This window comes from Trichomycterus rosablanca, chromosome 14 (assembly GCF_030014385.1).
Source record: "Trichomycterus rosablanca isolate fTriRos1 chromosome 14, fTriRos1.hap1, whole genome shotgun sequence".
NCBI lineage: Eukaryota > Metazoa > Chordata > Actinopteri > Siluriformes > Trichomycteridae > Trichomycterus > Trichomycterus rosablanca.
This window is the reverse complement of record NC_086001.1, coordinates 16,413,278-16,439,711: the sequence shown is the minus strand read 5'-3', so window position 1 is coordinate 16,439,711 and position 26,434 is coordinate 16,413,278. Positions and strand designations below refer to the sequence as shown.

Here is a 26,434-nt window from a genome sequence, read left to right as displayed (position 1 = left end):
ATGATCCTGTATTACAAGATTAAAATTAGAGACAGGTTGGCAGGGACTATCAGGGGTCCCAATAAAAATTTTGGGCCCCCTGACATTTCAATGTCCCTCTGGCCTGGACGGTTCCCCCTCTGGACTGCTAGGAACTGCTTTGGATCATATTGAGGATTTTTCCAAACATAGCAAAAATCTTGTCTGGAGTAAAGATTTTTTTTTTAAATTCTGTCCTAAGTATGGAAGACTGGACCCTTGTGTGAACCGCCATGGAGCCTCTAAAAAACATATTTACACGTGGCACTTTGCCACCTTGGAAAAGCCTTGAGCAATCACAAAAGGGAAACTTTACCAACCCAGTATGGACAGCCTTGTTTGACTACGAAGCATCCGGAAAAGACGAGCTCACCTTGCGCAAAGGTGATGTTGTAGAGGTTTTGTCTCTAGACTCTGAAATATCCGGAGATGAAGGCTGGTGGGCAGGCAAAGTCAACAACAAGGTGGGAATCTTCCCTTCCAATTATGTCTCACTCAAGCCAAGTGGTTATGGTAAACTTTCAAACAATGGAGTCTCAAGTGAGCTTGGCCCGACCGTGGGGTTACAGTTTGAACCTGATGTTGTGGATTTCCGGGAACTTAGTTTGGAAGAGGTAATTGGCGTTGGTGGATTTGGAAAGGTGTACCGTGGAACGTGGCGAGGGGAGCTTGTGGCTGTCAAGGCGGCTCGGCAGGACCCAGATGAGGACATCAGTGTGACGGCACAAAATGTGCGAAATGAGGCACGTCTGTTTGCTATGCTCACACATTCCAACATCATCGTCCTTAAAGGAGTATGCTTACAGGAACCAAACCTGTGCTTGGTTATGGAATATGCGTCCGGAGGGCCGTTGAGCCGAGCTCTGTCAGGAAGACGTATTCCGCCACATGTGCTTGTAAACTGGGCTGTACAGATTGCCAGAGGCATGCTGTATTTGCACAACGAGGCTATAGTTCCTGTCATTCACCGGGACCTCAAATCAAATAACAGTAAGTGCAAGGTTACTGTTCTTGTCATAAAGGTGCAACAATAAGGTGCCTTGCCTAGGGCGCTGTACATACCAAAAACTAACAAAACAAGTTTGCTGTACTGCATTGATTCATAGTGTCAACTCAAGAAATCAACTATGTGTATACAATTTTTCCCATACCTAAATGTAATCAGTCAGCATGTTTGATGTGTAAAGTTGTCTTGATGGCTCGATGTCTGTTGGCATTCCAACATCCCTTATGAAAAGTCATTGCATCAGGTTGCCTTGTGTTGTGGCAACCACTGCAAGGCACTGTTGACAAATGACCTCTATTTGGTGAACATCATCCTTTCCGTAACTAAAGTAACACCATACATCTGATGTAGATTTTTTTTTTCGCAACCAAATTGCTCATTTTTAGTGGTGAACAACTGGGGGAATGGGGGCACTTTAGCTGTTGATCAAGAATGATCGAATGGTTTGCTGTGCATGCAAAAACTGCATGTCACTCACAACAACTAGCAACTAGCAAACTGTATTTGGCAGGTATAATCTGCCTCTGGTAGATATACACCAATCAGCCATAACATTAAAACCACCTCCTTGTTTCTACACTCACTGTCAATTTTATCAGCTCCACTAACCAAATAGAAGCACTTTGTAGTCCTACAATTACTGACTGTAGTCCATCTATTTCAGTGGTCAGGACCACCACAGAGCAGGTATTATTTAGGTGGTGGATCATGCTCAGCACTGCAGTGGTGCTGTGTTAGGGTGTGTTGTGCTGGTATGAGTGGATCAGACACAGCAGCGCTGCTGGAGTTTTGAAATACCGTGTCCACTCACTGTCCACTCTGTTAGACACTCCTACCTAGTTGGTCCAGATGATGTAAAGTCAGAGACGATTGCTCATCTATTGCAGCTGTTTGAGTTGGTCATCTTCTAGTGGTCACAGGATGCTGCCCACGGGGCGCTGTTGGCTGGATATATTTTTGGTTGGTGGACTGTTCTCAGTCCAGCAGTGACAGTGAGTTGTTTAAAAACTCCATCAGCACTGCTGAGTCTTATCCACTCATACCAGCACAACACACACTAACACACCACCACCATGTCAGTGTCACTGCAGTGCTGAGAATGATCCACCACCTAAATAATACCTGCTCTGTAGTGGTCCTGTGGGGGTCCTGACCATTGAAGAACAGCATGAAATCAGGCTTAAAAAGTATGTAGTGAAACAGATGGACTACAGTCAGTAATTGTAGAACTACAGAGTTCTTTATGGTCAGTGGCGCTGATAAAATGGACAGTGAGTAGAAACAAGGAGGTGGTTTTAATGTTATGGTTGACTGGTGTATAATGGAAAATGAGAACTGTGTAAATTTTACAAAAAGGAATGGGCATTGTGATGACGATGCTAAAATGATATATTATGCGGCCCTAATTTTTTGTAACCTCAGGGCAGTTGTAGCTCGGCGCTGATCTGGACTGATAATTGGGAATTTGTCACCTGTGAATGCAAAATCTGAAAAGCAGTACCCCAACCGAGCAGTCTCGATGCTAAATCAATTCCTGGTATTTACAGTTAGTCAAGGTTTACATAAACCTGTAAGGGAATTTCAATATTCATGCAGCAGTTTGGTTACTTGTTAGGCTTTTACCAAACATGGCAAAAAAAAAAACACCACACTCTTATTAATGTACAGTTGTTTAAACAAATCATATTGGGACCTAAAATTACTCAGATATTGATATTTTTTATTTGTAAATCTGTTTTGTAGATCTGATCCTCTCTCAGGGATCTGTGTAGGGCTTTTTACACTTTATATACGATGTAGCCTATCCCTAATTGTATGAGCACATTAAAGTCACCAGCCAGTAGTGTTTGACTGAAAAATGTATATAAACTCTAATACATCAAGTGTTCCTTTTAATTATTCAGTAGAAAAAAATAGGACGGTTGCAGAAATCATTTCATACCCAGGCGTGTAAGTGACAGTTTGACTTCAGCTGTAATTTGCTATTGCTCAACAGTGTTTCCCACAATCCGAAGACTACCATGCATGTAAACCCAGTAATCAGGTAGTTAGGACCGGAATAGATCAGGATGCCTGTCAATCACAGAGCATCACACACTCATATACCTAATCACTTACTCTTGTAAAGGAGCCATTCCTTCATCAGCATGTTTTCGGAAGGTGGATGATAACTGAAGTACAGTGGTACCTTGTAACTCAACATCCCCAAAACCAGTGGTCCCCAACCACCGGGCCGCGGATTGATACCGGTTCGTGGGTCATTTATTGCCGGGCCGCACAGAAAGAATAAATAATTAGAGATTGCTATATCAGCAGTGAAAACACTGCTTCGATTTCCAACACACGGGTGTTTATCATCTCATATTACCCCCAGGTGGAAGCAGCATCTCGTTGCAGTGAAAAAAGCTAATTTGTGAGTACTATAGTTATTCTATTTTGAATCCTCCCGCCCCTGCCGGTCCGTAAAATTTTATTTTATATAAAACCGGTTCGCGGTGCTAAAAAGGTTGGGTAGCGTTGCCCTAAACTCAAAATCTTTGAAGCTCAGCACCATTCATTGAGAAATTAGTACCCTTAAATTCAACATGTTCAGTTTGTTTTTTAAAAATGTATTTATTTAATTCAAAATTAACAATGAATCGCTTTGTTCAGCGCTTGGCTTGAGCTATTTGGTAAAACGTCATCAAAGTGTGAATATAAAACGAATCTGCATTTGTGTGGAATAACCGTCAGATTCATTCTGAAAGCTCCACATGTATCTGTGTTTATCTTGATTTTCTTCTCTGTTTCACTTTTAAACTTGTGTTACAGCTCGGGGTGCTGAGAAATTGTAAGAATCAGCTTTTTATTTCAGTGTTTTTATATTATACTTGTGTTATTTTCAGTGTATAATTGTCAAAAACAACCCCATTATTTTAAAATATATTTGCAAGTCCACGGGACCATGGAACGCATTAACAGGTTTCCCAAACATCCTTATGGATAAAAATACCTTGAAACCCAACGCCTTTTAAACTAAATGCCAGTCCAAGAACCAATCGAGTTTTAAGGTACCACTGTACCTGGAATAAACCCACATTGACACAAGTAGGACAAGATAAAAGTCTCACAGACAATAACCATAAACAAGAATTAAACCCAGGACCCAGATGAACTACAAAGGCAGATCTTGTTTCATCCCTACGAACAAATATCACTGGTCTTTTAGCAAGATAGTCTGCCATATTTTCATTTTTGAGTATTTAATTGTGTTGCGTGATGGAGGGGGCATCTCTGATAATAATCTAATAAGTTATCTAATAATAACTTGCAGAAAGTAAACGAACCAGATAGAATTTTTGATTAAAATCGAGGATAGTAATTGTTACGGTTTTGCAAGTGGAATTTTGACCACTTGCATTCCAGCTTGATACACAATAGCTGCTTGACAGTTCATGAATGCTGTTTTATTGATTCTGCTCTTGATTCTGCTCTTTATGATGTGTGGTTCATAATTTCCATTGGGAGACAGATCTGGACTGCGGGTAGACACTCTTTGTCTATGAGTCAATGCTGTTGTAGAGCATGCAGAATGAGGCCTGGCATTGTCTTGCTGTAAAACATGGCACCTTGGTGGCAGTATATGTTCTCTCAAGTCCCAATACACCCCTTAGTGCCAATGTTACCTTTACAAGTATGCAAGTCACTCATGCCATAAGCATTGATGCCCCCTCTGTACCATGGCAGATGCTGTTTTTTGTGCCTTTTGCTGGATGCTATTTTTCACAGAGAACTCGACATCCAGGCATGAACTTCTCAGTACTTTAAAAGGTGTCCTGTGGTATTTGGCAACAAGATGCTTGTAGAAGATCCTTTAAATTCTGTAAATTGTGAGGTGGGGCCTCCATGATTTTTTCTTGTTTGTCCAGCACATCCCTCAGATGCTCAGTTGGATTGTGTGATGGCAAGTGTAGATGTAGAAGTTTAAGATGTTAAAGTCTGTGTCACGTTCCTTAAAAATTTGCAGTTCAGCAGGGTGGATATCCTGCTTACAGAGGACACTGGCTTAGGGGAATACTGTTACCATGAAGGGTTGTACTTGTACATGTCAAAGTACCATTCACATGAAGGCCAGAACCCAGAGCACCACACAGCCTTTGCTGGTTTACCTTTTTTCTACAGTACATTCTGGTGCCTTTTCTTCCACATGTAAGCTAGTGTTCACATTTATTACTGAACATTTGTTAATGCAAGTGTGCAAATAAGTTGAGATCTTTTACCATCTACCATGCATAATATTGTGCAAAGATTTAGGCAATCCAGATGAATCTCAGTATCTGTAGGGAAAGGTCAGAAAGCATTGTTAAATGTACGTTACCTTCCAGCCCTCAGAAATATGAGAAATATAAAATTCATTTTAAATTTCAGTGACAAGGAATTTAATTTAATGAATATTAACTTTTTGACTCATTATATTACCTTGCTATTACTGGTGGCTAACAGATCTGTGATGACTATGGCTAGCTGTATAGCAATGCCGATGCTGTAAACAACGTTTACTAAACATCATGACAAAGACCAATGTAATCTGTTATTTTTTTTATTGGCTGCTTTCAACATTGGGCCAGCATGATTGTGCCCCACACCTTATTACTTTACTACAACTGTAACTAAAACTGTAAGTCACCTTGGCTAAAGGCAGAGATGCCAAATGTGTCAGAACGTCAATGTGAAGATTAAGCTACCATGATTTGAGAGAGACGTATGCTGTCATCAAGGAAATGTCTTTTCTTGGTAAGTCCAATGCTTATTTTAACAAGAAGTCAGGCCTCATTCTGCAAATGCTACAACAGCATGACGTCAGGGTGTGTTCGCAAACCTAGTGCGCTCTCTACCAGTGGTGTATAGTAAGAAGTAATAATACTTTGTTACAGTACTTAAGTAGTTTTTCTGAGTATCTGTACTTTACTGGAGTATAAAAATGTTCGTTAACTTTTACTTTTACTCCACTACATTTCCTAAAGAAATTGTGTACTGTTACTCTGATACATTTGCTGTATGCAAATTCGTTACTCTTTACTACAAAATAAAACGCCAAGATTTTTTTTAGCTAAGTGATGTAAGATGTGTGACAGACTGCATGCAGGTTTGGCGAATCTGCGCTTGTAAATTAAATCTGTGGTTAAACACATTAATGTGCAGATGCAAACATGTTTTCTTAATGCGATTGGAGTGAAGCGCGTTGTTCACCCAGATACGAAAATATCGGCATTTTAGAACCTCCCCGTCCAACACACTGATGTAAGTTAAGAATGATTAACAAAGTAAAGCCACAGCATCATTGTTTTTTTTATTTATTATTATTAGCATTAACATTGTTCAGATATCTAGCTACCATTTTCGATTACATTCGAACCACAAATATAACGTTTCACTAAACTTGTTTGTAATTAATTCAGTGCAGACATGAAGACGTGTCCATAATTTAAAAAAATTCACCAACAAACAAATTTTTCCTCAGATAACTGGCAGAGGAAAGATTCATGGTGCTGAGGAAAATGCACGTCTTTAACCATTTAATGGTCTCAACAAGAACTCAACTTTTCCAACTTATTATGGATGATTTTTCAGCTGCTGACTTCAAGTTGACATATACGTTAGAAATGGTGTTTTCTTAAAGTAAGAATACTAATATTTTTTTGAGTTTAACACATGCCAATCAGGGAGTAGATACGGCCCAAAAAGGATTATTTAAATACAGCTTATTTTATTCAAATATTTTGATTTAAACTAACGGTTGTGCAGATCATTAAAGGGTAAAAAGTGCCACATGTTTTGTTTGTGCCACAATGTGTTTGTGCCACATTACAATTCTTAACATACATAAACATTTTAAGCCTATTACACATTCTAAAAAAGTTGGAACAGGGCAATTTAGGGCTAATAATAAGGTAAACAACAACTAAATAATGGCATGATTTCAAATAGGTGATGTGAACAGCTGATTACAATTATGAATTGGCACAAATCATGTTCAGATGGAAGGAAGAAAATAGGTTGATTGTTAAGGTGGTCTACAGGCTTAAAAGAACAATCTTCATATTTTTTAAAATGACCGCTTCAGTTTATACTAACAGCATTTACTTTTACTTCTACTTTTAATATTTAAGTACATTTAATATCAAATTACTTTTGATACTTAAGTACATTAAACATCAGATACTTTTAGACTTTTACTCAAGTAATATTCTAAAAGGGTGACTTTTACTTCTATCAAAGTACATTTCTGGTAAGATACTTTTACTTTTACTTAAGTATGGCCTTCAGGTACTTTATACACGACTGCTCTCTACATAGACAGCATTTTATGCCATTCTATGCGCGTCCCCGAGAAGCTGTTTGAAATCCTAGATGCCTTAATATGCTGTCTAGTAAGATATCTTAAAATCTCAACGGTATTTTGACTGCAGAATGAGTGAGCGTCCGATGCTGCCTTAAATAAATTATCATTGATGTTTAATTTGTATAAACGTGTACAAGTGTATTTATTTGCAAGTTCAGGCTCGTCAGGGACAGTTTAACCATTTTTGGTACTGGTAGGCAATGTTATTTGACATGCTAGCGTGTTGTGCCACCTTATCCCATTGGTTTGAATGGCATGATGCTAACTGTGTTAGCTTAGTAAGTGAAACCCCATGTTATTGCTGTCTAAGTAGTGCATTTAAATAACCTGACTTATAAGTCTATGACTTATTAGAATCCTCTCTACTGAGCCAGCTGCCTACGTAGGCATTAAGACAGCAAGGTAGCTTCCTAGGTTTTTGAACACACCCATAGAGTGAGTGTGTGTAACTGCCTTCTGTCCAGATCTGTTTTTTTGAAAATGTATGGCCACATCATGAAGTCATTATGAAGCAAGAATGGCCAGTAATTTATTTAACAACATCCACTTAGGCAAAAACTGCAACAATTGATCTCCCAAATAATTTAAAATTGTAATAAATTGAAAGGTGATATAACACAGTGGTAAACAACTTTTTTAATGTGTTGCAAGTAATGATTTTGAAAGACTACTGAATCTACAAAAGGTGTTCTCTTAAGGGTTACCACCCTAGAGTTAAGCAATAGGGTCCTTTGTTTAATTTTCTAGATACTATAGTCTCAATTGAAAATACTATCCCTATTGTAGGTCATTAGGATTTCAGTTGGTCTAGTGCAATCTAAAAAACTGGTCTTAAGACCGGATTATACTTTATACAGGGTGTCAATCTGTCACAGGCACCAAATACTCATTTAGTTTCAAGCATAATTTAGAACTCAGTGGTAGCCTAGTGGGTAGAGCTTTGCACTATCAACTGAAAGGTTGATAATTTGAATCCCAGCCACTGTTGGGTCTTTGAAAGGCCCTTAACCCTGTCTGCTCCAGGGGTTCTGTACAATGGCTGACCCGGCACTCTGACCCAAGCTTCCAAACAAGCTGGGATATGCAAAGAAAGAATTTCATTGTACTGTACACCTGTTTGACAAATAAAGGCATTTTGCTTGTTCTTCTTCTAATTAGACTAATTAACTAATGTTAGTACTAATGTTTTTGCACCTGTTGCTGAGGTCTTTAGATTCCAAATTCCAAAAAGTCACACACTGCAGCTTCACCAAAGGTCTTTATTCATTCCATAATTCCATAAGATAACATATGTTCATGCAATTTGTAAGTTTTTGTTTGCATGATGTAGACCCTATGTACACCTTGTTCACTCTACAATTATGGGTGTCCTTGGTAAAAATGGGTGATTGTTCATTATGTGCCCTCACCAGTGATGGCATAGTTACCTTTAAAAAGTAACTTAGTTACATTATTGATTACTTGATTTTAAAAGTAACTGAGTTACTATATTGATTACTTGACTTTAAAAGTAACTAATTTAGATTACAAGTTACTTTATTAGTTACATTCAGCAGCTGCCGTAATGCAACTGGAGCTGCGTAGGCGATTGAAGCGGAATAAGAAACAAGAAAGATAGAGGAAAACGGAGTCCTCTGTTCACAAGTGTAAGTAAGATAAATAAAATAAAATTTTTAAAGACAAATAAATAACAAAAAGACGATAAATATCCAAAATTTTGGCGAGTGGGGTTTGTAATGAGTCTGTAACTATGGTGATATTACGTCATCACGTCCCCACGTGTAGTACGTAGCGGTGTTGTGTGCATACTGCACACTTCTGTACTGAAAGTATGTACTTCTTTACCGACCGAGTAGTGCATACTTCCTCCAATCTAGTGCATACTCTGTAAGTATGCGATTTCGGACGCAGCTCGTGACTTAATTGTCGCATAGGCCAGACGTCACTCCCCGAGTTGCAAAAATAGTAACGCACAGTAACTTGGATAAGTAACTTTAATCTGATTACTGGATTGGAAACAGTAACTCGTTAGATTACTTGTTACTGAAAAATGTGGTCAGATTAGAGTAACTGAGTTACTGACATCAGTGGCCCTCACACACAAACACACTTGGGAGGATGCTTGGTAAGGCAAACAACTTGACTGAAGATGTGCCATTTTGTTGTTATCAAGTCTTTAAGTCCTCAGCTGGACGTCTTTTCTGTTTCAACGTTTTATTTGGGAAATGTGCCAGAAGAAGTTTTGAAAACGGTGTTGAAATCATAATACAATTCTAGCATCATATTTCAGGATTTACTATTTATTATCTTATCTAGCTCTTGCCTGTATTTGTTTAATGATTTACTAGAAAATAGTTAAAGCTTTAATAACAGAATTTTTCTGAATACATTATGTGCTCTATAATGTTGGATCTTATCTCTCTTTCTCAGTCTCTCCCACAGACTAAAGTCTGTGTTTTCTTTTACTTTTTTCAAACTGGTTGTTCCAGACGTGTTGTTACTTGTCTCTTTAGTTAGGAACTACCAGAGTCTTTCTTTTGTAAATTTTGGTCAGTGTTTTATTGTTCCTTAGTTTTACAGTCAAGTATTGGCTAACAATTATGTCCTGAAAATGCTGTGTTTCTAGTCATATTAAATTATTTTCATGTGTGTGTGTATATATATATATATATATATATATATATATATATATATATATATATATATATATATATATATATATATATACATATATACATATATATATATATATTAGGGCTGTGACATGATGAAAATGTTTAATCGAGATTAATCGCACAAAATTCATTTAATTTGATTCATCAACTGCAAAAATAACAATATAAAATTTGAACAGTTGAGCACTTTTATTGCAAGAAAATGCTTACAGTGCTACCCTCGTAGCCACCATGCTACAGTTACAGGGTGGCATGGTGGCTACGAGGGTAGCACTGTAGCCTCACAGCAACAAGGTCCTGGGTTCAATCGTTGCATGTTCTCCCTGCATGTTCTCGTTGCATGTTCACCCGGGTTTCCTCCGGGTGCTCTGGTTTTCTCCCACAGTACAAAGACATGCAAGTGAGGTGAATTGGAGACACTAAATTGTGTCATGACTGTGTTAGATATAACCTTGTGAACTGATGAACCTTGTGTAATGAGTAACTGCTGTTCCTGTCATGAATGTAACCAAAGTGTAAAACATGACATTACAATCCTAACAAACAAACTATAGTCATTCATCTTTCAGCCAATTATTCAAACTAACAAGTCTTTTCACATTATCTGGCAAAAGTGAGGATCTGTTCTTGTCAACTATGAACCCTGCCACTGAAAACAGGCACTCACAGGGTACTGTAGTGGCAGGTGAACAGAGGAACTTTTTACAGAAAGTTGCATAAGCTTATTCCACTCAGCTTCTGTGATTTTGGCCAATTTGTGATCATGCTTTACCAAAACTGCAGTAACAGCATCTTTGTTCTTTAGTAATCTTTCAATCATATCATATGTAGAGTTCCACCGTGTAGGAATTAGACTTTGCTCATCCAAATCAAGCTCTGCCTGTTGTGTCTTAAGGTCAACAAAATTAGCAGCACTGTGCTTGAAATGACCAACAATCTTGCGACACTTCGCCACAGATTCTCCAAGCAAGCAGACTGTATGGCAATGTTAACAGACAACTGAACTGTATGGCCTGCACAAGGAATGTGCTCAAAAGGTAGAGATGACATAGCTTTAATCACATTTCTAGCATTGTCTGTTCCAATGCTGCAGACCTTTGCAAAACAATTCCACTTAGGGCTGGACGATATGGCTAAAATTTATATCACGATATAACTCCTAATTTCGGTCGATACGATATAATTCCGATATCGATATGAATAATACAAATGTCAGAAAAACTGCCAGGAACACCAACATTGAAAGGCTGTACCTGCGAACCTCTGAAAAATTTATTTGCAAAGTCTATGAAATCTCACCCTTTACAACTACATAATATTTTAGAAATAATAATAATACTAATAATAATAATAATACAAATAAATTAGCTTTCACCTTTTACTTGTATTCAGCATTTGTATACAGACAAAAACACGACATCATTCTCAAATAAACATAAGCTTTGACAATATATAATATAATATATTAACATATGTCTTAACCAGAGGTGGAGAGTAAAATATTGTACTCAAGTAAAAGTACTATAACTTTAATGAATTTTTACTTAAGTATGAGTAAAGTTACTAGTCTAAAAATCTACTCAAGTAAAAGGTAACTCATTTAAAATGTGCTCAGAGTAAACGTTACTTAGTTACTTTATTAACAGCGGGGGGGGGGGGGGGGGGGGGGGGTTGGGGGTGTCTCCTGTGTAATGCAAACAGGACAAGTGGATATAAATCTCACAATAGTTGTTTTTAATTGAAATATAATAGAAGAAACATGTTGATACAACATTTAAAACATTTAGGGGTGTGTAATGTGTCATTTTAGTCCCATAAAACTTTTTAAAACTGTATAACCACTAGTGATGTGTGGTAGAATTATTTGAATCTATTGAACGGCCCTTTAAACTGAAATAAAGGAATTGATTCGCACTTCTGGGAGTCGTTATGTATATATACGGCTCTTTAAAAGGAACCGAGACAAAAGATCCGACTCCCCGTCGCAGAATTCACTGCAGCAGTTTCCCAGACGCGATTTCTTTAGCGTTTATTGTTTTACTCAGTAACGGATCTTATTTAAAATGTAGCAAATTACAATTCTTAATACAAAACATACTTAAGTAAAAGTAAAATTTAGAGATGGGGCGATCGATCGACTTTAAATCGATATCGGCCGATTTTCAATCAAAATATGCTATCGACGATCGGATGATATTTCCCAAATGTAGCCGATCCGATCACTTGATATATAAAGATCATGTTAAGCTTAACAGCTCAGTGAATTGATCCAGACTTTGCGCTACAAAACACGAACCATCACATCACCATTCATCAACCATCATACAGAAACCATCATGAAAGCTCTTCACGACCTAAAATAACAGAATTAACGTTGTGCATCATACATACGATGCAATTTTGCTGACTGAAATATTTACTTTAAAAAGATAATACAACCCGGTCACATCTGAGCCGATTCTATCAGCACATTATTCATTGCTTTTGATGTAAATGAGAACAGAAACGTTACAGAGCCAATCAGAGGCAAAAGTTTATTCATGACCAAATTCGTTAGTTCAGGATCATCTGCTAAACTTTTAGGGTAATCAGAACTTTTAGCTCCACAGACGGAACGAGTCTGACTCGGTGACCGCTCTGTGGTAATAGCGGTTTAATTAAGCTTTTTAATGAAGCTTTTTAATGAAGCTTTTTAATGTAAGAAAGTCACACAAAATGTTCTGTAGTAGCTGGTGTTTATTTAAAACCACAGCATTTATTAATAACAGTAAAAACGGAGATAGAAACTTACGCGTCACATTCGACTCCTGAATCAGAATCATTTAAAGCGACACTGTGAACAAAGCGTTTTTTTAAAGAAACACACACACGCTATTGCTTTCGGTTTATCTTCACTGTGAGGCTCTTTAAGTTTTTTTCAGACTAAACTGGATAACATTAAACCTGTGTGTGTGTGTGTGGTCAGTTAGACTAATAAGATATGTCTCCTGTGGGTGAAAAAAATAATTGTTTGGTTACTTTATTATTTACTGCTGATTTTGCGCTAAAAATTGCATGTCATAACCCGTGGATGCTTGTTCACTCACAGCTGTTGAACTCATTTTGCCGCTAATATCCACCGTGTTGTAGCGGAGTGTAATCAGAGCGGTAACGCTGAGCACTGGCTTCGTGCCTGTGGCGTACGTCATCACGCACTGACGTATGCATATCGATCGAATTTGTTTAAAAATCATATCACCGTTATTGAAACATTTTGTATCGCTATATACTGTATATCGATATCAAATTATTGTCCAGCACTAATTCCACTCCATTTCAACCTGTCTGAAATGATCAGCCACATACTCAGCCACGTGTCTATCAGTGAAGTTATAAACGCCCAGTGACACCATAGTTTCCACTGCTGGTCAATGATGTGCGCTGTCATGCCATATAGTTGCCATATGTCATGCCATATAGTTAGCATTGGCACAAGATGACCAGTAATCACCAGTCAATGCCACTCATGTAGCTTCATCAATTAATTTCTGCACACGAGCTCGTTGTGTTTCATGAAGATCCGAATCCGATTTTCTCTGTGCCACTTGTTCGAGAAGGCAATTCATATGAACTATTTCCAGATGCAACACGTATGACGTCACGTAGACCCACATCGTTAACTATGTTAATGGGTCTGCAGTCCGATGCGATTTTGTACAACAGCTTTTGTAATGTTCTCATGACGTTTAAAGTCCATGGGCTTTCCATCCAGATTCCTCTCAAATAAAGTTGTCTGAGTTAATTTTGGTCCAGAATTTTCTAACGATCTAGTTGCCTGTAATGTGTCTCCATGCGTGCATACACCTGACGAGGAGACGTGCTATGACCGAAGGTGGTATTGAAGCATTGAAAGACTTCGATGATATTTAAATTGCTTCTTCCAGTGAACACAGATAACTGTAGTTTTGTCTAGTGATGAATCCTCGCTTTTTTTTAAAACGAAATTATGATTTAAAACGCCCTCCATTTTGCAATGTTTAGCAGTAGCAGCAGCTAGAGTAATTTGTAAACTCATGAAAGCAAAAAAGACCTGCATTATCGCTATACATTATAAAGACAATGTTTATATACGAAAGCAGCGCAAATAACGACTGTGACGTTAAAGTGGTATAAACATAGCCAAGTTAAAAAAAAAAAAGTTTGATTAAAAATTTTAATCTCAATTAATTTTTTTTAATCGCTATTAAAAATTTAATGCGTTAATTAACGCAATTAACGACAACCCAAATATATACAGTGGGGAAAATAAGTATTTGATCCCCTGCTGATTTTGTAAGTTTACCCCCTTACAAAGACTTGAACAGTCTATAATTTTTATGGAAGGATTATTTTAACAGAGAGAGACAGAATATCAACAAAAAATCCAGAAATAAAAACATTAAATAAAGGTTATAAATTAATTTGTATTTAATTAAGGGAAATAAATAAGTATTTGATCCCCTACCAACCAGCAAGAATTCTGACCCCCACAGACCGGTTATGTGCCCATGAGGCACACAAATTAGTCCTGTTTCTGTATAAAAGACTCCTGTCACAGAATCAGTTTCTTCCATTCAAATCTCTCGACCACCATGGGCAAGACCAAAGAGCTATCAAAGGACGTCAGGGACAAGAGTGATTCTGAGAAATGTGAGGTCAGTCCAGAATTACACGGGAGGAGTTTGTCAATGATCTCAAGGGAGCTGGGAGCAGAGAAATGCTGTATATGACCCCAAGAACACCATCTCCACTGGGCATTTCTCTGCCTCCAAACATGGCGAGTGGAGTTGATGCCAAAGAGCTCAATTTTTGTCTCATCTGACCATATCACATTCTCCTAAGCTTTCTCTGAATCATTCAGGTGTTCATTGGCAAACTTCAGACGGGCCTGTACATGAGCTTTCTTGAGCAGAGGGACTTTGCGGGCACTGCAGGATCTCAATCCATTACGGCGAAGTGTGTTATTAATTGTTTTCTTGGTGACTGTGCTCCCAGCTCCCTTGAGATCATTGACAAGCTCCTTCCGTGTAATTCTGGACTGACCTCACCTTTCTCAGAATCATTCTTACCCCACGAGGTGAGATCTTGCATGGAGCTCCAGAGCGAGGGCGATTGACTGTGATCTTGTATTTCTTCCATTTTCGAATGATCGCACCAACAATGGTCTCTTTCTCACCAAGCTTCTTGCTGATGGTCTTGTAGCCCATTCCAGCCTTGTGCAGGTCTACAATCTTGTCCCTGACGTCCTTTGATAGCTCTTTGGTCTTGCCCATGGTGGTCGAGAGATTTGAACGGAAGAAACTGATTCTGTGACAGGAGTCTTTTATACAGGGACAGGACTAATTTGTGTGCCTCATGGGCACATAACCGGTCTGTGGGGGTCAGAGTAAAATTTAAAATAATAAACGCTAAAGAAATCGCGTCTGGGAAACTGCTGCAGTGAATTCTGCGACGGGAAGACGGGGAGTCGGATCTTTTGTCTCGGTTCCTTTTAAAGAGCCGTATATATACATAACGACTCCCAGAAGCGTGAATCGATTCCTTTATTTCAGTTTAAAGGGCCGTTCAATAGATTCAAATAATTCTACCACACATCACTAGTGGTTATACAGTTTTAAAAAGTTTTATGGGACTAAAATGACACATTACACACCCCTAAATGTTTTAAATGTTGTATCAACATGTTTCTTCTATTATATTTCAATTAAAAACAACTATTGTGAGATTTATATCCACTTGTCCTGTTTGCATTACACAGAAGAGACCCCCCCCCCCCCCCGCTGTTAATAAAGTAACTAAGTAACGTTTACTCTGAGTACATTTTAAATGAGTTACCTTTTACTTGAGTAGATTTTTAGACTAGTAACTTTACTTGTACTTAAGTAAAAATTCATTAAAGTAATAGTACTTTTACTTGAGTACAATATTTTAGTACTCTTTCCACCTCTGGTTAAGACATATGTTAATATATTATCTTATACGTATATTGTCAAAGCTTATGTTTATTTGAGAATGATGTCGTGTTTTTGTCTGTATGCAAATGCTGAATACAAGTAAAAGGTGAAAGCTAATTTATTTGTATTATTATTATTTCTAAAATATTATGTAGTTGTAAAGGGTGAGATCTCATAGACTTTGCAAAAAAACAGCCTTTCAATGTTGGTGTTCCTGGCAGTTTTTCTGACATTTGTATTATTCATATCAATATCGGAATTGTATCGTATCGACCGAAATTAGGAGTTATATCGTGATATAAATTTTAGCCATATTGTCCAGCCCTACGACGACGACCCCGTACTGTTGCACATCTTAAGACGTGTTTGCGGGAAGAATGGGTCCAAATTAAAGCTGAAACACTAAATCACTTGGTCTCCTCTGTGCCAAAACTTTTTAAGTGTGGTGAAAAGGATGGCAACATTACCATGTGGTAAATGCTTTACTGTTCCTTTACTTTATGCTTTACTTTGGAACGTGTTGCAGGCCTGTAATGCAGAAATGAAATGAAGTTGACGAACATGAAATATCTCAGGTTCATCCTGTCTGCAATGAAATACAAGTCAAAGTAAATGTGTTTTTTTATTATTTGAATTTTCCATGCTGTCCCAACTTTTTCTGATTCGGGGTTGTACAACAACCAAGACTAAACTGCCACTAATTCTAAACACCACTGTGAATAATTGGTAAGGTTAACAGTTCTAATTACTTCATGTTGGGCTAAACCGGCCACAAACAAAACAAAACAAAACCTGAACCAGTGTGACTCAACAAAAGACCCAGCATAAGCTTTGCCATTGTGAGGAGGTATTTCCATACAAACTATATTCACCACCCTTCATATAGTCGTTAAAAGATTTCTATGACTATTCTTAAATTTCGGATAAACAGGAAACAGCCGAGCAATACCACACAGGTAAGCACAATCCTGTGCATTGGCAGGATGTGTTAGACCAAAGTTGAGTTGGTCAATCTGTTGTGTTCCTTTAGAATTTGAGTATGTACATGTAACAAAAATAAAATTGTTTTAATTCAGTGTCAAATACCTGCTAGAACACGTTTTTTCTATTATGGCACCTGTGAAGCTACAACATGCATTTTGACATCTTGGCAGAATAATTGAAATCAGTGCTTAATAAGTTGCATAGCAGGGTCTTAACAAGGGTGGCACGGTGGCTTGGTGGGTAGCACTGTCGCCTCACAGCAAGAAGGTCCTGGTGGGGCGGTCCGGGTCCTTTCTGTGCGGAGTTTGCATGTTCTCCCCATGTCTGCGTGGGTTTCCGCCGGGAGCTCCGGTTTCCTCCCACAGTCCAAAAACATGCACTCAGGTTAATTGGAGACACTGAATTGCCCTATAGGTGAATGGGTGTGTGTATGTGTGTGTGTATATGTGTGTCTGCCCTGTGATGGACTGGTGCCCTGTCCAGGGTGCCCTGTCCATGGTGTTACTGCCCATTGAAAAGCTGGGATAGGCTCCAGCCTACAGACCCCCCCCCATGAAAATGTATATCCATAATTGTATTGATGCCTGAAATTAATACAGTTACAAGACGGTTTTCCATCCACCAACTTTTTGCGAATTTTGAAAATGCGCATTAAAAAACCTGGATGGAAAAGCTCAAAATTCGACAAAAGACCCAAATATCGCAAAAAAAGTTTTCACGCTTGAAGGAGGTGGAAAAGTCAGAATATCGCATCACCGAAATGCGAAAAAAGGGGATGGAAACAGGTTTTGCGAATAAACGATGACGTTTCAAGCTCTAAGTCACACACACACACATTTATACTGTCAACGTGTGTAGTGTACCTGAAAAGGTGTGATGTTTTAAAGACTGCTGCATCATGTGCGAGAGAGACAACACATTCATCACGAATCAACAACTGGTCATCCAGAAGTGCCTGCAAAACAATCGATGGCTATCCCAATTTACATCGTCCCTGTACCCGACTGCTGGGGGGAGGATTGGAATGTGTGTAGCATCCAGTGCACCGTACACCTGTGGTATGTGGTGCGCTGTGTAATTACGCTGCGCTATTTCTTCTGCCTCCTGCGCATTTGGTAATACGACGTAATATTTAATTAGTTTTGATGTTATTGCTTGGCATACAGCGTATACACTACGGTGAACTGTTGTTACGCTCACGCCGAACGTCTCCCCCACTACTACTTATACAAGGCAATAGCAATCGTCTTTTCAGTTGGCACGGGTGGCCGGTGACTGTAAACTTTTGGCTCTACAGATGACCCGATCATGGTGCATAGCTCATCAAAGGCTGATTTTGACATTCTGAAATTCTAGATCCAAAGCTCGTCTGATGGTTCTGCACAATGTGCTCTGAAAATTGTTTAGTGCGTTTACGTTCTCAGCTGTGAGGTGAACGTCGCCGTGGCATTTGAGCCCACATTAGACGGGCCATTGCTCGTTCTGCCCGACGTCTCTCACGTCATGTAAAGGTTTTTTCGCATAACTGTAGTTGATGGAAATGCAGCATTTTCCCCTTTTTTATTTTTTTATTTTTCATAAATGCGCATTACACTTGTGAAACGTTTGGATGGAAACCCGGTTACATGCAGATAGAGATTGAGTTATTAAACCAACATGTATAAGGTAAAAGTAAACAAACCACTAAACCAGAATTGTACACAAAGCAATTTTAAACTTGGTCATTGTTTTTCTACCAGTGGGTAAGCAGGGATGGCATTGCAAAATTAAACTTTTTCCCAAAACTGGGATTTGTACATATTTAGATATTGTACAGTGCTAACATAAATGTTTCACATTTTCTAATTTTAAGATGAAGGCAATGTGAGAAAACACAAAATGCAGCTTTTAATTGATCATTTCATTTATTGAAAATATTCATTTAAAACCTTTATCACCTTGTAGGGCTGGGCGGTATCTTTCAGCTGGATGATGCACCCTGCCACAAAGCAAAAATGCTTCAGGAATGGTTTGAGGAGAACAACAACGAGTTTGAGGTGTTGACTTGGCCTCCAAATTCCCCAAATCTCAATCCAATCAAGCATCTGTGGGATGTGCTGGACTAACAAATCCAATTCATGGAGGCCCCATCTTGCAGTTTACAGGAGTTAAAGGATCTGCTGCTAACATCTTGGTGCCAAATACCACAGCACACCTTTAGAGGTCTTGTGGAGTCCATGCCTCGATGGGTCAGGGCTGTTTTGGCAGCAAAGGGGGGGGGACAACACAATATTAGGAAGGTGGTCATAATGTTATACCTGATTGGTGTATTTGTGTATTTAATATCAGTAATTTATTAAGATTAAATTATAAGATTGACTAGAAGTAGGTTGTGAGGATATAACCACAGAAAGCCAGCTAAAAGTTTGTATTAAGATCAGTTTGTATATATTTTTTCAAAATGTTAAAGTTACAGAAAACCTTACACTTTGTTTAATCATCCCAACACATGCACATGAATTTTTATGTAGAGCATCATTTTATGTATGGATAAATCAGTTCCACTTTTATGGAATGACATTTAAAGCAGCAGCAGTGGTGTGGGGGTGTAGAATTGAACCAGATGGTGATGCAATCATAATATCCGTTATATTGAATTTATTTGATGTAAGATCTTAAAGAGACTAAGTACTAGTGCTTTGCTCCCTCACACCTGATTATGCTGAAAAGAGAGGGACTGGAAACAATCCTTAGTCAGCTTTTTCTCTTACTTGTGTGGTTGAAGCTGATAAGGAAATGAACCTCATTTCTATTGTCTCTTTTATTTTGGAAAGACCTGGCTGTATCCAGAGATGTCAGAGGAAATGAGGGCAGTAAGAAGGAAGGTACCCGCCTGGCCTACAGGTCCTGCTGACATGTAAACTTGCATGAAAAGGAGAATTAGGTCAAAACGTCCTGGACTACATTTAAGTAAAAGTAAAAACTAAAAGCAGAAGTTTTACTCAAGCTTCTTAATTTTCTTTTAGTAGAAATAGATTTTTAAGCTATTAAAAATACATTGATATTTAGTGGATTTATTGGAGTGGCACCATGGAGCTAATAGTAGTGGGTGCCACAGAGCCTTGCCTCTGGTCATTGTAAAGACTTTTGTATATTCCTCTGATAACATGATAACATTTTCTTCCATCAAAAACTTCACACACTACACCATCTACCATCAGGAGGAATCACAGTTGAGTCTGTCTGGTTTCCCAAACTACTTGTTGTCACGAAAACACATGCGAGAAGTGACGAGGGGGGTAATGATACCTTGTCCAAAAACGCATGTCAACAATAAGCGAGCGACATAAATGACCTAGTGGATTGGGCTGCGTGACCAGCAGGGATGGTCTGTTCTGTAGTGAGTTGGAGGTTAATAAATATTTTTGCAATGCAACGTGGGTATTATGGTTTGGCATGGACAATATGATCATAAATACTGTAAAGCTTGTGTGAAACTATATTATGCCTCTGTCCCACGTTTTTACACTCCACCCCCGGGTTTCCCCTCACGCCATTTCCTGTGTTCTCATTGGTTGTAGTTCGACAATGAACTCGCTTCCACTCACAACCTGCTCGCAGCGCCTTTTACACTACACAAATTTGTTTTGCCGACTGTTCGAGATATTTAACATGCATGATCGGCAGGCCGCTTGGATTGAGTCATTGAACAGTTCACACATAACGTTTTTCGAGCCGATTTTTGAGCCCCAAGCGAACATCTGCCACATCTAGCCGCGAGAGAAAATCAGGGCAAAAATACACACTTGTTAATTTTTTTATTCTGTCTTCCTTTTTCTCTCATTAATTTTTTGCCCCTACTAGGGCGGCACGGTTGCTTAGTGGGTAGCACTGTCGCCTCACAGCAAGAAGGTCCTGGTGGGGCGGTCCGGGTCCTTTCTGTGCGGAGTTTGCATGTTCTCCCCGTGTCTGCGTGGGTTTCTTCCGGGTGCTCCGGTTTCCTCCCACAGTCCAAAAACATGCCACCAGGCTAATTGGAAACACTGAATTGTTCTATAGATACCTAGCCGCTAGATGCACAAACCAGTGCATTGTAGTGTCGGTCCCAAGCTCGGATAAATAGGGAGGGTTGTGTCAGGAAGGGCATCCAGCGTAAAACTGTGCCAAATCTCGCTGGCGACCCCTAACGGGAAGAAGCCGGAAATGCCGACCCCGTAACCGAAAAACGGGACAAAGGCTACGGAACAACAATAAAGACAAGAAGATTTTTTGCCCCTACAAAAACATCTTTCCTTTACCTGACAGCCAACAGGATTCATGTACACTTTCAACAACCTCTAATCCTTAGCCATACTGATTGCATTTCTTTTTTCCCCATCCTTCCTTTTTTCCATTTATTCTCATTTATTTTTTGTAAGGCACGTTGATCTACTGTACGTCTGCTTGTTCAATAGCTTGAACACACACAGTCACCTGTTTGAGCTAAAGTATTCACACTCAAAACAACTTCATACTTGCGCACACACAGTCACTGGTCTGAGCAAAAATGTTCACACTCCCACCAAGTATGTGCTTACACACACACGCAGTTCCTTGTCTGAGCAAAAGTATTAACTCTCTCACCAACTGAGTGCTTGCACACGCAGTCATCTGCGTGAGTAAAAGTATTGGCACCCCACCTCTTTGGGTTGCCTGAAGGATAAAACCACCCAACAACACCTTAGCAACCGCTTAACAACATGTTAGCAGTTTACCTGCTACCATAGCAACCATGTAGCAACACCTTAGCAACCACTTGGCATCATCGTAGTAACTGCCTAGCAACTCCTTAAAAGCAACATGTTACCATAGCAATAGTCTAGATATACCTTTGCAACAACCTAAGAAAACATTAACCTTAGGAAAACCTAAAGAGTACACTTTGGCAATTTCTAGTAACACAACCACCAAGCATCTGCTATACTGCAATCACGCTTGCGTTTTTTTCAGGAAAAGCACCTCTTTAGTTACTTTGTTTTCAAGTTTTACAATAATTTAAACTCATTAGAATTAGATTCACAAATTCCCTCTTTCAGATGCACACACAGAGCCATATTTTGCATGCCATCACTATGTTTGGTTCTTTTCCGGTATCTTTGTTTGTTGCTGTGTTTTCATTGCTGTAGTCAGCGGTGATTTTGGCTGGGTGCCTAGTCTGGAATTTAGCAAAAAAGACACGGCAAACTGCTAACATGTAAAGATTTTAAAAAATATATATTATTATTTATTTTTTTTTTACCTAGAAAAATACTTAGGCTTAGTCTTATTTTGGTGTTAGTAAAGTGAATAAGTATATCAGGTTATCTGTCTGTAACAGGAGCATTTGGACCTAAAATTAGGTTATTTTTCATTGTGTTGTTATTATTTAAAAAAATGAGTAATTATATATTACATTGGTCAGCATATGACCTGATCTAAAATATACTAAATGACCAAAAGATACGTAACCATTACATTGTTGGGCCTTCCATTCTTTAACCATAGGCATTTATGTAGAATTTTTCAAACTATGTTCTTATATGTTTTGACTACATATGACATGGCAAATATCAGATATGAACATACGCTGATAAGCCAAAACATTAGAACCACCTTAAAATGCTGTCAAAACAGCTGTGAAGCCCACAGAGACATGGAGCTGACCTTCTTTTATTGCTTAGCATGAGCGCTTTGACTGTTTGCTTCTATGCAGCCCCATACACAAAGATTTCAATAAACTGTGTGTTGTGACACATTTACCTTATCAGCACTATTATCTGGCATTTAAGCCAAAGTACCCATTAAATTGCTCTGTACCAGTTTACCTTACTCTAGTTTAAGTAGACAACAATCCAAGAATACAAATGTGCTGAAAACTCTGTTAGAACCAAAGTTTTTTTTTGTTTAATGCAAGAAATCAATAAGAGCATTAGTGAGAACATGTTAGCTTAAGTGCTTAGGTGAGTTTTAAATTGTCTTTTGAAGACAGCGAGAGACTCAGATTTTTGGACAGACAAGGGAAGCTTGTTCCACCACTTGGGTGCAAGTACACAGAAGTGCCTTGATGCCTGTCTTCCTCAAATTCTGGGTGGAGGATCAAGCCGAGCAAGACTAGTGGCTCGAAGGTTGTATGATACAGAGGGCGGTTTTATTAGACCTCGAAGGTAGCTTGGGGCTGGTCCATTTTTGGCTTTGTAGGCGAGCATCAGTGTTTTAAACTGAATGTGTGCAGCTACAGGAAGCCAGTGAAGAGAACGCAGCAGTGGGTGATGTGGCTGTGTTTAGGTTGGTTAAAAACCAGGCGAGCAGCTGCATTTTGGATGAGTTGCAGGGGTTCAATAGTAGACATAGGAGCACCTACCAGGACAGAGTTGCAGTAGTCCAACCGTGAGATTACTGGACAAGAATCTGAGAGATTCTTCCATGGAGAGAAATGGACGAATCTTCTTGATGTTGTGAAGGAGGAACCGGCACGATCCTGTTGGCTACATGAGGAGAGAAGGTCAGCTGGTTATCCAGGACAACACCAAGATTTCATACATTATCAGATGGCTTGATCTGGGAGTCATCGAGAGAGATGACTTGGTCTTGGGTTTGAGATTGATCTCCAGGAATAAGTAACAGCTCTGTCTTGCTGGAATTGAGTTTTAGATGATGAGCTGACATCCATTGTAAAATATCTTGCAGATATGCTGAGATGCAAGCTGAGACTTGTGTGTCTGAGGGAGGAAATGACAGAATGAGCTGAGTGTCATCTGCATAGGAGTGGTAAGAGAAGCCGTGGTAGGAAATGACCCTACCAAGAGAGCGGGTGTTGATAGAGAATAGAAGCAGGCCAAGTACAGAGCCCTGGAGAACAACCAGGAGAGAGAGTGCATGGAGGGGATATTGATCCTTCCTCCTTCCTTCCAGGTAGGAGGCCATCCATTGCCATGCCGAACCAGTTATTCCAAAGTTGGAGAGAGTAGACAAGAGAATGCTGTGATTCACTGTGTCAAAGGCTGCAGAGAGATCAAGAAGAATGAGGACTGATGACAGTTTTGCTGCTTTGGCTGCATGTAGCTTCTCACTAACAGCCACAAGAGCTGTTTCTGTGGAGTGTGCTGCCTTGAAGCCAGATTGAAATGGGTCATGGAGGTCATTCTGCGTGAGAAAGAGAGATAGTTGGTTGTAGACAGTCTGTTCAAGAATTTTGGATAGAAAAGAGAGGAGTGATTCTGGTCTGTAGTTGTTAATGTTTGTGGTGTCTAGTACATAGACCATAGATGAGCCCGTCATAATGTTTTGGCCCTTATCAGGTCTTTATGCTGATCATATCTGCTTTTAACTTTGATTGACTACCATCAGCCCAGCATTTTGTATGTATCCCTGATTGTAACATGCACAGTTGTTATGGAATAGGCCCTTTGGCTCACTGTATGTGCGTGTACGTGTGTGTATGTATGTAGTGCATTGTAATTGTGCAGCTGGTTTTTGGAATCTCCTACAGTCAAGCCAGAAAGTCTGTACACCCCTTTCACCTTCTCCACGTTTTATTACGTTACAGACTCATTCTATAATAGATTTCTTTTTTTGTCAGAAAATTCTACACAAAATAGCCCACAATGACAAAGTGAAAGCAGATTTTTAGACGTGTGCTAATTTATTAAAAATTAAAATTTAAAATATCATATTTACACAAGTGTGCACACCCTTTGATATGACACCCAAAAGTGAGCTGAGGTGCATTTTGTTTTCACTGATACTGCTTGAGTTGTTTCCACAATTTAATTGGAGTCCACCTGTGGTAAATTCAATTGATTGGACATGATTGAAGAAGTTTGGAACCACGAAAAATCTTCCTAGACCTGGCCGCCCCGCCAAACTGAGTGATCGGGGAAGACGAGCCTTGGCCAGGGAGGTGAGCAGGAACCCGAGGGTCACTCTGACAGAGCTCCGGCATATCCTTGTGGAGCTGGGAGAACCTATCAGAATATCAACCATCCAGGCAGCACTCCACAAATCACCCCTTTATGGTAGAGTGGCCAGACGACACATGCCAGCCTGCTTGGAGTTTGCCAAAAGGCACCTAGAGGACTCTCAAACCATGAGAAACAAAATTCTCTGGTCTGATGAAAGCAAAATTGAACTTTTTGGCCTGAATACCAAGTGTCACGTCTGGAGAAAACCAGATGCTGCTCATCGCCTGGCTAATGCCATCCCTACAGTGAAGCATGGTGGTGGCAGCATCATCATGTGGGAATGTTTTTTCAGCAGCGGTACCGGGGCGACTAGTCCTGATAGAGGGAAAGATGAATGTAATTAAGTACACCAAGATCCTTGAAGAAAACCTGCTCTAGAGCACTCTGGACCTCAGACTAGGGTGAAGGTTTACCTTCCAACATGACAACGGCCTGAAGCACACAGCCAAGAAAACAAAGGAGCGGCTTCGGAGAAAGTCTGTAAATGTTCTTAAGTGGCCCAGCCAGAGCTCAGACCTGAATCCAATCAACATCTGTGGAAGGAGCTGAAAATGGCTGTGTATCGACACTCCCCATCCAACCTGACAGCTTGCAAGGATATGCCAAGAGGAATGGGCAAAAATGTCCAGAAACAAGTGTGTCAAGCTCATAGCTTCTTTCCCAAGACGACTTGAAGCTGTAATTGCTGCCAAAGGTGCATCAACCAAGTATTAGTCTAAGGGTGTGTATAGATATGTAACCCATAAATAATTCCTGTTTTTTGAATTATTGGTGATTGTGTGTAGATGTTTGAGGCAAAAAATAAGTCAATCTAATATAGAATCTGTAACTAGGGCTGTCGCGGTGAAAGAATTTGCCCTTGCGGTATTCAGCATGGTTCAACACCGCGATAGTATGCGATAATATCGCCTTTTTTTTTTTTATTTTTTTTTTTTATAAATTACTTAATTTATCTGGATTTTAGAGCTATATGAACAAGCTTTATTGTTAGGCTATATTTGGTATATTATTGCTTTATAATTACAAATATGAGACAGCTTTAAGACAAATCAAATGCGTGTTTATTGTTAAATACAGAACAGAGCAAGGATGCGCAATAAGAATGCACGTCTTTTCTGTATTAAAAAAAGGTTTAAATTTAGCTTCTAGCCTAGGCTAGATATACACTGTGAAACAAAAAAAAAGCAAACTGTTTAAGCTAAATATTTTAAATGCACATCTAATCAAAATATGGTTAAAAAAATAATAAAACAAAACCTTTCATTTAGAATAAAGAATAAAGTCTTTAAGACCTTAAGCCTGCGTTATCATGCGCGCTAGAAAAACCAACATGTTGACCTGATGTGGTTTCAGAGAGGATCTGAGTGAGGTAGCGATGTTCCCGGTGGCACTAAAACTCTCTCTGATGGTGTGTGTGCTTGTTGCACAAATACACATGT

At 39.1% G+C, this 26,434-nt stretch overlaps 1 protein-coding gene across 1 annotated transcript in view; it reads left to right on the top strand.

The window, feature by feature from the left end:
* The first annotated feature begins 251 nt into the window (after positions 1-251).
* Positions 252-26,434, top strand: part of LOC134326353 (mitogen-activated protein kinase kinase kinase 11) — a 58,992-nt gene continuing 32,809 nt past the window's right edge. Inside the window, exon 1 of the mRNA XM_063008503.1 lies at positions 252-1,008. Coding sequence (XP_062864573.1) covers positions 252-1,008 — 757 coding nt within the window. The remainder of the gene's footprint in view (positions 1,009-26,434) is intronic.